The sequence below is a fragment of the Tachyglossus aculeatus genome, chromosome 1, assembly GCF_015852505.1.
Source record: "Tachyglossus aculeatus isolate mTacAcu1 chromosome 1, mTacAcu1.pri, whole genome shotgun sequence".
NCBI lineage: Eukaryota > Metazoa > Chordata > Mammalia > Monotremata > Tachyglossidae > Tachyglossus > Tachyglossus aculeatus.
In genome coordinates, this window is record NC_052066.1 from 119,384,327 (window position 1) to 119,396,726 (window position 12,400).

General features: G+C 41.4%; 1 protein-coding gene across 1 annotated transcript in view; it reads right to left on the minus strand.

Annotated features, from left to right (window-relative positions):
* Nucleotides 1–760: 760 nt before the first annotated feature.
* Nucleotides 761–12,400, minus strand: part of SLC66A3 (solute carrier family 66 member 3) — a 36,391-nt gene continuing 24,751 nt past the window's right edge. Inside the window, exons 2-7 of the mRNA XM_038746875.1 lie at nucleotides 11,404–11,486; nucleotides 11,254–11,323; nucleotides 8,687–8,744; nucleotides 6,101–6,221; nucleotides 2,809–2,850; nucleotides 761–1,600 (exon numbers count right to left, since the gene is read on the minus strand). Coding sequence (XP_038602803.1) covers nucleotides 1,509–1,600; nucleotides 2,809–2,850; nucleotides 6,101–6,221; nucleotides 8,687–8,744; nucleotides 11,254–11,323; nucleotides 11,404–11,486 — 466 coding nt within the window. The 3' untranslated portion in view covers nucleotides 761–1,508. The remainder of the gene's footprint in view (nucleotides 1,601–2,808; nucleotides 2,851–6,100; nucleotides 6,222–8,686; nucleotides 8,745–11,253; nucleotides 11,324–11,403; nucleotides 11,487–12,400) is intronic.

The following is a 12,400-nucleotide window of genomic DNA, read 5'->3' on the forward strand; positions in this document are numbered from 1 at the left end:
TCCCAGCTCCGCCACATGTCTGCTGTGTCCTTGGGCAAGTCACTTAACTTCTCTGAGCCTGTCACTTCATCTGTTAAATGGGGATTAAGACTGTGAGCCCCACATGGGACAACCTGATCACCTTGTATTCGCCACCCCCACAGTGCTTAAACAGTGCTTTGCACATAGTAAGCACTTAACAAATGCCATCATTATTATTAAGTCACTTCTCTGTGCCAGTTACCTCATCTGTAAAATGGGGATTAGGACTGTGAGCCCCACATGGGACAACCTGATAACCTTGTATCTATCCCAGTGCTTAGAACAGTGCTTGGCACATAGTAAGCGCTTAACAAATGCCATCATTATTATTATTATTTTCAGGCAGGCAGGGGGACCAAGGAGGGATGCTCAGGACTGTTAGTGCCTTATCAACAGCATACTTCTGGGTCAGGCGGGAGCCAGCCAGGGAAACTGTAAAGCAAATACTTCATCTACACATATCCTAACCCCGGAAGTCTGAACTGCAACAAATGGCAGTCCTTTGAAGGAGAGAAACAAGGGTTTGTCATTTTTATGAGTAACTCTATCCCCCACCACCATTTTTGCCAATGTACTGTAATCTCCTTTGTTAAGTGACAACATAAAACCTTAAAAGGGTTACCAGTTTGGAACATAAAGGCTATATAATATAAAAAGTTCTTCGTTGCCATTAGGGTTCAAAAACCTGAATATTTATTTTGGTTATACAAATTAACAAAACAACTAGTTTTTTGCACCACAAAGTTTTTCCACAGTAAGTTGCTGAGCTAAGAAGGAAAGCCATTAAACTTGAAAAATAAGACTGAAATATACATTCATTTTATTTAAGTCTTTAAAGTGGCAAAGCATGTTCAGCAGGTAAATTAATCCTGGTTCCAATTACTTTTCCTTGAGGTAACTCCAGTCAGGCAGGGTCCTTTTAATGGTGGGCACTTTGTTCCGCCTCTGACTGGGTTAGGATTACACCTTTAAAGGTATATCAGACAATCTCATCCCTTGTAGCAAATGGCTAAAACATTATTTCAGCCTTGAAATGGTATGTGGGGGTGAAAGTCAAAGGGTGTATAAGAGGGATTGGCTTGGGCGTTGATCCCTGCCAGGCTTGGTGAGTGTGTTTGGATCGGGGTTAAGAGGAAGCAAACCTTTGGTTTAAATCTCTGCTCTACCCCTACTTTCTTTTGTGACTGACAAAATCCCCCAGGCCTGACTAGTTCCTCTACATAAAATGAGTCAAGGAGGTGGGGGTCAGCCTATGCTTTAGTCACGTTATGAGGATGAGTCATCTAAGGACTTAGACTGTAGATAAATGTGTAATGATATAAATGAGGCCACAGGACCAACTTGATAATTCCACACATGTTCCAACTTCGCCTGAGTCTTGCAAGAATTAATGCATACATTCTTCAGTAGAGCTGAGAAAGATATGAAGAGGTTTGGAGTTTTCTTTGACGGGTGGTTGACTGCATTTCATTGAGGGCTGACCAGTCTTAATCAGCTTTTGTTGTAGTCTTCCTGTAGCGTAGGACCGTAGCAGTCACCCATATATTTAGAACCAACATGACTACAAACCGGACAAGAACTAAAATGGGAAAAACAAGTTAAATATTAATGACCAAGTGATTTCCGGTTAGAAAGCACAGTCACCTGAGGTCTGAAACAGAAAAATCAAATGGCAAAACACTCCATTTACCTTCAAGCACATTCCCAGTTACTCTATGCTTCTAGTTACTGTTTCAGGAAAAGGCACTTGGTGTGGTTTAAAGGTACATTTCATATGTGAGCCCGTTGTTGGGTAGGGACCATCTCTATATGTTGCCAACTTGTACTTCCCAAGCACTTAGGACAGTGCTCTGCACACAGTAAACGTTCAATAAATACGATTGAATGAATGAATGAATATTATTGAATTTAATTGTCCTTTACTATTAGAGGTCATGGAGAATCTTTTCAAGCTCTGCTTGTCCTATTTTTCAGCCATAAGAGTTATTGTCTTTTAAAGACTGGTTTTTAACAGAGCTCCATCCTCAGCCAATTTTTCAGTTACTTTACATATAAGATAGCTGAATAATAAATAGTTACTTGGTTTTTATTAGTCACGATTGCCAATTAAATTTTAAAGTCCCATCCACCTCAGTATAATTATTTTAGCCTTATATTTAATATAAGACTAATGTGATTAGAAAATGTTTTCCAAATGCAAAAGTTAGGAATTGCTAAATCTGGCCAAGCTGTAATCATCTTCAAAAATGGCTGTTGCCTTAGCTCCCGAACAAAATCATTTCATTTAATAGTTGCCTTATTTCCACAAAGCACTAAATTCCTTGTTATAAAACTTCTACCCATGGGCATCCCTCTGCCAGCAACAGCAGCATTGAAAACTGGGCATATAAAACATACAACTGAGCCTTTGGACATGAACTGAGTGCTGCTCAGTTTCAGATAAGGTGCTATTGAAGAAAAGCACTGTTTCTGCCCTATTAAGTTAGCAAGTTAAAATAAATGGTTCAAGTCGTGAATTGTCGTCTAGAGTTTAAACCGACCATGGTTCCAACTGGAATGCTAATTCACATTTTGGGTAGTGAACTCTGGCTACAGGATTGTCCCCACTGAGTCTGGGTGGGACACATCATTCCAACCCTGAAATGGGACACGGAGTCTAACTCTGCATGATCAGTCATGTGTTAATAAACACTGAGAAATCAGGACAATAACCCATTTCAGGGGATTATAAACTTTAGAAAATGGCAGGCTACCAGAGAACAAAACCAAGGTTTACATTTCACTTACCCATCAAATCTTTTGTGGTCATTAAAGTTGTTACTATTCTTGCTGCAAATGTAAAAGGAAATGTGAATTAATACTTGATACGCTCCCTGTGGGCAGAAAACATGTCAGTCAATGCTGTTGCACTGAATTCTCCCAAACGGTGCAGTACTCTGCACTGAGCACTGTGGATGAAATTTTTAAAAAATCATGGGAAAAAACTTGTGTAGAATTTTTTAGTATCCAATGCTTCCAACTAGAGCCCTAATGGCCTCAAGCCAGCCCCCAAGCCTCTGTTCGGGTAGGAGGGATTTGGGGTTCAAGGGGTCCTCTTCTCCTTCCTATCCTCAGAAGTACTGGACCCTCCTCCGACCTTGTTTTTGACTTTATTGCAGTAGGAGGGCAGTGTGATTGGCAGGGTACCGCTACCGGCCTGCAAATACATCACATATGCATGGTCCCCTCACTTAGGGACTCCACCAGTGAGGTTAGGCCCACACCATACTGTTCTGAAGCTCAGCTCTGCCCTCACCCTCCACACATGACTCCCTCTCACTTGTCTAGGTTCTCAGAAAAAACAGGTCCATGGCCATTGGCATTCTTTTCTCCTGGAATAGTGGCTACCAGCCCCTCTAAAGTACACAATTTGGTGACCTTAAACACCCTGACCAGCCTGTCTACTGAGCTTTCACCTCAGAGACTGTGGGCCGTTCATTTGTTCCAGATCAAAACTTCTAGTCCCCTAACTGGTTCAATAGGACACCACTTTGTTATGGGGAAAGAGAGGCTAGTAGTCAGTAAGCCCCAAACCTTCTCTGCCTCTCCATTAACCACACCTCAATTTTGCTTTTGCCACATGGGACCCTTACCTCCAGATATCACCAGATATTTACTGAACAAAAAACCAAAGCCTAAGATATTCTTATGTAAAATTCCTGCCCTACCAGAAAGCAAGGGACTATTTAGTTTTCCTTCCACACTCAACTCCATAAATGGCATGTCTAAATGTGAAAATTTACCACACCACAGCTTATAGGGAGACAGGAAGACATGCCCCCTTCCTAGCTTTTCAGGGATTCAATCTGGGCTGTTCAAATTTGTTTACTCTAAATCCCTTTTCCCTATGAATTAAGAGATTGAACAGAAGGTGGCCACTTGAACTGAGAAACAACTCTGCAACAGGAGTTGGAGTCAAGAAGTGAAGATTACTTGAACATATAGTTCAAGTATATAGTTCATGTTCAACATATAGTTGAACACTTCCAACTATAGGAAAAAAATCATGACTAGATAGAGGCGGAATGGCCTGATTTAAAAGACGGCTAGAACACTGTGGTTTCATAGTCGCTTTAGAGAACTAAATTTTCAGTACACAAAGCTCTTCTACCACTGAATTTGGAAAACTGTGTAGATAGAACTTGGATAAGTCTACATCTATTTTAAAACAGTGACAAGGTACTAATTGATCACAGCTTAGATCAAATTATGACTGTGGTTATGAGTAAAATGAAGTTTGATTTCATTATTATATTGTACTCTCCCAAGCGCTTAGTATAATGTTCTGCCTTCAGTAAGTGCTCAATAAATATGATCTCTGTTTATTTAACCAGGCCCCTAAGCTCTCAATTCCTGCTATCTAGATGGAAGTTTCTCAAGGTGGACAAATACTCCTAAAACCTAAGATCCCTACAACTCAAAATGATTGAATAATTATTTGGGGGGGAGGAAAAGATTGTTTTAGGCCAAAATATTTGAAAAGAACTATAAATTATTAATGCAGTGCAGGGTTAATGTTAGGTTACCCCCAGGCAGGCATGGATATTGCATCAAGTGAAACAAACTGACAACTTTCTTCCCCATCCTCCAAGAGCAGTTCAGTCCCCACTGCTAAACTGTCATTCCCCCAACACCTGTAATTTTAGATTAGTCTGTCAGATTTGCAAGTACCTTGAGGGCTGGATTTGTCTACTGTATTTTCCCAGATGCTTAGTAAAGTGCCCTGCACAGAATAAGCACTGAGTAAAGATTACTGATTGATTGAACTTTATCTGGAGAAAATGTTGGGCACAATGTAGTTAGCATAATCACATTGTCAGCCAGCCAGTCAATCATATTTATTGAGCACTTTGTGCAAAGCACTGTACTAAACACTTGGGAGAGTACAATATAACAGACACATTTCCTGCCCACAATGAGCTTACAGTCTAAAGGGGAATAAAGACATTAATATAAATAAATAACAGATATGTACATAATAGCTATGGGGCTGAGAGGAGGGATGAATAAAGGGAGCAAGTCAGGGTGACGCAGAAGGGAGATGAAGAAAAGGAAGAGAGCTTAAGACGAGGAAGGCCTCTTGGTGGAGATGTGCCTTCAATAAGGCTTTGAAGTGGGGGAAAGTAACTGTAATTTATGAGAAGAAAGAGGCAGGATACGGGCGAGAAGTCGATGGCAAGATAGATGAGCTCGAGGTACAGTGAGAAGGTTAGTACTCAGGGAGTGAAGTTTTCAGGCTGGGTTGTAACAGGAGAGTAGTGAGGTGTGGGAGGAGGGGCAAGGTAATTGAGTGTTTTGAAGTCAATGGTGAGGAGTTTCTATTTGATGCGGAGGTGGATGGGCAACTACTGAAGGTTCTTGAAGAATGGTGAAACGTGGCCTGAACCTTTTTGTAGAAAAATGATCTGGGCAGCATAGTGAAGTATAGACTGGAGTGGGGAGAGACAAGAGGTAGGGAGGTCAGCAAGGAGGCTGATAACAGTAATCAAGGTGATCAAGTGCTTCGGCATTGGACCAACCAGTCAATCAATGCCTGGCTCCCAAGCTAGTGTATAAACTCCTTGAAGGCAGAGATTATCCCTACAATTATCGCTATCGTCCTCAGGCCCAAGCACTTAATTCAGTGCTCTGCACACCTTGAGCTCTCAATAAATCCCACTGATTAAGAAAATAATGTTTGTCACTCACTTTCATCTCAGGTGTCTTGTGAATATGGGTGAACCCGTTATTGGGTAGGGATTCTCTCTATCTGTTGCCGAATTGTTTCCAAGTGCTTAGTACAGTGCTCTGCACACAGTAAGTACTCAATCAATATGACTGAATGAATTAACGTGGTAGCAGTTTGGCTAGAGATGAAAGGGCAGATTTTAGCGATGTGAAAGTCGAACCGACAGGATTTAATGATGAATATATGGGTTGAATGAGAGAGAGGAGTCAAGGATAACACCAAGGTTACGGACTTGTGAGACAGGAGGATGATGATGCCGTCTTAAAGTCGGGGGAGGACAGGGTTTGGATGGGAAGAGAAGGTTTCTCTTACTTGCACAGGTGTATGCAGACATGCCCCAGGTCAGGGCACTCACTGCACCAGAGTCTCTCGTCTCCCACAGACACTGCAGCTGAGCAAATTTACTGGCGGCACTGATGAAAGTGCAAAGGTTCTAAGTTCAAAAGGAAAAGATCAGAGTTACTTTTATTCACAGCGACCAAGGAAGCTCAAGAATGTAAAAGCGGGTTCCACTTTGGAGCATAAAGTTAAGGGACTAATTGATCACCCTGGGCAAATCCCAGCCACTGGCTACAACCAGTCAGAGGAAGACTTACTGGGAGAGAGTGCTGCCCATCAGAGGTTTTCCTCCGTTTGACAGATGGAGGAAAAATGGGAAGGGGAAAATTTTCTGGAATTAGGGGCATTCCCCTGAATCCCTTTTGTGGTCAGATTTCTGAGTTTTTCAATCAATCGTATTTATTGAGCGCTTACTGTGTGCAGACCACTGTACTAAGCGCTTGGGAAGTACAAGTTGGCAACATATTACAAGTTGGCAACATATAACATATTTTCAGGGATTCAATGTGGGCTGTTCAGATTTGTTTACTCTAAATCCCTTTACTCTATGAATTAACAAATTGAGCATAGCATGGCCATGAACCGAGTAGCTACTTGGCACCAGAAGTTAGAGTCAAGAAATGAAGAATACTTGAACATTAAAAACTACCAACTATAGGAGAAATCAGGATTTGATAATTTAGCTAGTGACACTGGGAGAGTAAATTAGTTATATACTTCACATCCCATCTCATCCCGTTTCCCTCATATTTCATCCCAGGACAGCTAGTAGCCCTGGGGCCTTGGGGTCTTCCCAGAGAAGGAAGAATTTAGTTCCTTTAGGCTGGATCCAACTTGTAGCATCCATCATCCATAAAAGCAGGACAACCCTCTCCTCTGTACCTGGTTGCCTTGAGAATTAGCCAATTGCCTACAATGGACCCTTGTACAATCTAACAGAGGCCCAGGGCTCTGTGAGTCAGGAGACTCAGGTCTATTCCCAGTTCTGCCACTTACCTTGGGCAAGTCACTTAACTTTCTGCTGCACCAGTTTTTCATCTAAAAAAAATAGGATAAAATACCTGCTCTCCCTCCCTCTTAGACTGTAGTCCCCCTTCTAGACTGTGAGCCCGTTGTTGTGTAGGGACCGTCTCTATATATGTTGCCAATTCCCAAGCGCTTAGTACAGTGCTCTGCACACAGTAAGCGCTCAGCAAATATGATTGAATGAATGAATGTGGAATAGAGGCTGTGTCCACTCTGATGATCATGACTGTGCCCTAATATTTAGCAGAGTGCTTGGCACATAGTAAGTATCTGATACCACCATCTGGATCAGAATTCAGGGTGAGGCACCCTATTGAAGGAAGAGTATTACTTCCCTGGAAAAAGTCTTCCTTTTGTCTCATCTAGCCCAAATGCTTAGAATTACCCATTCTAGGTCACTGGAGCCCTACAGTAGTTATGGGAAGATTCACTGTAGAGCTCAATCACTGGAGAGGTTCTTCCTTAGATAGAGTCTCCTCAGCACTTAGTATAGTGCCTGGCACATAGTAAGTGCTTAATAAATAACATAATTATTATTATCATTATTAGCATTATCATCATTAAGGACTACTCCAGTGTCAGGCAACCAAACCAGTGGAGCTGAAAGAATGCATCACATTTCTAGTTCATTTCAAAATTAAGCAGGCATAATCAACATATAAACAGATTAGAATGGGGGAGAAATGGCTTCTAATAAAGGTTTGGAAAGGCCCTCCATCCCGAGCGTGTATGTGATTAAAGTACAGCCACGGCCTCCAGTTTGGAGGGAGAGGAAAGGGTGGGGAATGTAATAAAACCAACTCTGTTGTATTGTACTCTCCTAAGCACTCAGTACAGTGTTCTGCACACACTAAGCACTCAATAAATACCATTAATTGACTGATGGATTGATCCTCAAATCCATCATTACCATTGTTCTCGGTTTCACTTCCAAAACTGTATTAATGTCTACCTAACTTTTGTGTTCCCTTTTAAGCACTTAGTGCAATCCTTGCACACAGTAAGTGTTCAATAAATGACACTGATTATGTAGTCTTGATTGTCATTAATACCGCACAACCAATTACATTTTAATTTCACTTAATTTAGAGGTACCCAGACTATTACAGCAAATCTTTTTATCTTAAGCTGCAGTTTCTGAAACCCACATACTCCCCTACAAATACTTTGGGGCAGAAATCCAAAGTCAGTTTAACTGGAGACCAATTTGGCCAGTTTCTGTCTTGTTTACACCTTCATTCAGTGGTTGGATATCATGCCTAGAATACTATACAGACGTAGTGAAGAAAAGCAAACCAGGAGCAAGGTGACAGGGGTGGAGTGTCAGGAACCAATTCTGAATTTTAAAAGGATTTTTAAATGTCACTGTAACTGGACAAGTAGCCCTTTTGGATCTGAAGTCACCCATTGTACTGGAAAACTGACTACGAAGCAATATTCCAGGGAATATTTAAAGGAGAAGAGTTTTCCATAGACAGATTCAAAGAGTATGAGAAATTACAATTTCACTCATTCCACAGTTTCAGAACTTACCATTGCCAAGTCTATTATCCATTTCTGAAGGGTTAGTAGATACCATCCAACCAAAAATCTACGAGTGTTAAGTTGCATAAGGAAAAAAAAATTATTACTGTGCTTGTGGGGCCCCTCCACCCAGAACTGGGGACTTGACCCAATTTCTCCTCACTCAAGGACACAAAAAGGCAAGACTTACATAAAAAACACTACCTCTGAAAGATTCCAATTACACTGCTTGTTTTTGATAAAAAGCAGATTTTATGAACACCTGCTCACCTTTAAATCCAAATGAGAGCAATTTACAGATTGAAAATTCTGTAATCGTTCCTGTTTGCTTTGCCTATATCATAGTGGTGAGCTGCAACAGTATTATCCCTTTTTTATGAGAGAGAAAATGAAACAAACCAAAATTTGTTCTCTTTAGAAGGTCAACACATTTATGACCCTAGAATACATCATCACATCACTGCGTGGCTATTAAGTCATCAATGGAACACAGGAAAAAACTTCATAGCTAGTTTAAGAAGTTAATGCATACAAGCCTCCAATGAAAACTAATTAACACCTCTCAATTCTGGGTAGTGGGAAGGTGGACATTTCAATTTCCAGTAAGATATCCTACTCCTTTTGTTCAAGGCATCAGTTTTGCATTTCAGTGGCTTCTTAATTTGAATAGGCTGGCCCATTTCTGGCTGAGGCCTTGATGGGGTTATCTTTTCTCATTACAGACAAGGAATGTTCATTTGCATTGAATTCTTTCCATTTTAGAAATTTAGAAACAGGAAGCTTAGAACCGGCTTGCTGAGACCCAAATAGGAAGCAAGGCTCAGAGAAGCCAGGCTGCCACTACCACTGTCGATAAACATTATTATTGACCACTTGCTATGTGCTTGGGAGAGTATAATATAACAGGGTTGGTATACATGTTCCCTGCCTACAACGAGCTTTCAGTCTAGGGAGGAATAGTACTACTACTAGTGATATTTGTTGCAGGGACACTCTCTGGTATAAGAGTTGCTCAGCCAGCACAAGGAAAGAGACCTACTCTGTCTTTGCCACATTGTGAATAATTAACTCTCATTCTCACAAAAACCAAAGCTGATGTCAATGCCCCCACACTTAAGTGGGTAAGTTAATGATATTACGAGACATCTTGGTGTTTCATTTTAATTTGCTGTTGTAACACTGCATGAAAGAAGGGTTGTTCTTAAAAGAATTCAAAGTAGTAATTACATAAGACTCTTCATCTTCAAAGTGCTTTGACCATAGTAGCTAATTTTCTCAGGTGAGCTTTATTGGCCATGTTCTCTCCCTGAAGGTGGAAATGGAGAAGCAGCATGGCCTACTGGCAAGAGCACGGGCTTGGGAGCCAGAGGTCATGGGTTCTAATCCTGGCTCAGTCACTTGTCTGCTGTGTGACCTTGGGCAAATCACTTAACCTTTTTATGCTTCAGTTACCTCATCTGTAAAATGGAGATGGAGACTAGGAGCCCCACATAGGACAACCTGATTACGTTGTATCTACTCCAGCGCTTAGAAGAGTGCTGGGCACATAGTAAACACTTAATACTATTATTATTAATAATAATAATAATAATAATAATAATAATAAATGGAGAGCTGAGGCTGACTAGAGGCTACGAACTGTCACAGTCTGTGACTTCCAGCTCTGGGCTTTTTAGGCAGTGATTTCCTCACAGATGGATAATGCTGCTGAAACTGGCAGTAGAGATTATTCCATTCCAGTCAAGAGGAGGGAAAAATGAAGGGAACCAAGATAGAAGGTCTGCAAAATCCCTAGTCTCCTCTGCAGGCATGTCACCCATTAAGAGGCACTTTCTCAGCTGCAGCTACTAAATTATTCACGTATGCTACTTCTTCTTTGGGATGTATTTGACTCTTGAAAGCTGCACTTTAATGAGAAGTTAGTACTCATTATGGAGTGCTGATAATGAGCTTGACTAGGGCAGGCAGCCAAAATATAAGTCTCTTCTGCAAGGCCATAGAGGTGAAGACTGAAGTTCATTCATGTATTCATTCAATCGTATTTAATGAGCGCTTGCTGTGTGCAGAGCACTGTACTAAGTGCTTGGGAAGTAGAAATCGGCAACATAAAGAGACAGTCCCTACCCAACAGTGGGCTCACAGTCTAGAATGGGGAGACAGACAACGAAGTCTCATTGCAGGCACATCTCCAGGAGGCCTTCCCTAAGCTCTCCTTTCCTCTTCTCCCGCTTCCTTCTGCATCACCCTGACTTGCTCCCTTTATTCACCACCCCCTCCAAGTCCCACAGCACTTATGTACATATCTGTAATTTATTTACATTAATGTTTGACTCCTCTAGTCTGAAAGCTCATTGTGGGCAGGGAATGTGTTTTTTATACTGTTATAGTGTACTCTCTCAAGTGCTTATTATAGTGCTCTGCACACAGTAAGCACTCAATAAATACTACAGTTCTGGGGAAAAATGCCCAACAATGTTAACAGGGCCCCAGTTTAGTTCATTTCCTGAGATAATAACAATCAGCAAAGGACCACGGTAAGGGCATCACACAGATCCTTCTAGACCCCCAAAGGATACCCAGCTAGGTACGGCAATGCTTGGTTCACATGCCCATCGAAGTGGAACACACACAGCAACACAACGATATCTGAAACAGAGAGTCTAAAATTAGGTGGGGAGGAGGAAACCAGGCCTGGGGGAACATGCCAATTGGAAGGGAAAACTTACCTTGTGCGATAAGGATTGGGTATTCCAGATACGTTATCAAAGGGTAATCGTAATAACTCTGGTACCTTAGAAACACGAGGAATCTGAAGGAGGAACAAAGCAAAGGTTTTATTTTCGACGATGACGGACCTCTTCAGAAAGGTACTAACAGGAAGAGGAGGCAGGCCACTAACACAAATGGTTTGGCAAGGGATGTGACTCAAAGTCCCAGAGCAAAGCTCTAGAGGATGTTCTGCTTTCTCTGGAATGAGATGTCCCCCACCTCAGGGGCAATCCAAGATACTGTTCTCATTCCTTACCTTTCCCTTCCCCTGATTCTGCCACCAGTTCCAACACCACCTTAAGTGGATGTGCACGATTGGCTCACACAACAGAAAAAAAAAAGACTCTAGTTCAATCTGATTATAATAATCCCATTAAGGTACCACTCACTGCAGTCAACGAACTTCCATTTTTGAGCCTTGGGATGAACTTAAGTGGGGCTTACGGAGACAGAAGAAACAACTCTCCCACAGAGGAAAGACCCCAGCCCACAGCCAGAGAACCTCTGAGGTAGAATGAGAAATAAAGACTCAGATTCTACTCCACTAGATTGTAAGTACATATTTGTACAGATTTATTACTCTATTTATTTTACTTGTACATATATACTATTCTATTAATTTTGTTAATGATGAGCATATAGCTATTAATCTATTTGTTCTGATGATTTTGACACCAATCTACATGTTTTGTTTTGTTGTCTGTTTCCCCCTTCTAGACTGTGAGCCCGTTGTTGGGTAGAACCATCTCTATATGTTGCTGTCTTGTACTTCCCAAGCGCTTAGTACAGTACTCTGCATACAGTAAGCGCTCAATAAATACGACTGAATGAATGAAACTGCCTTGAAGGCAGGGATCACATCTCTCAACTCTACTGAATTGTACTCTCCCAAGTATTTAATAGTGCTCTTGCAGCTGGTAAGTGCTCAATAAATACCACTGACTCATTGATCAA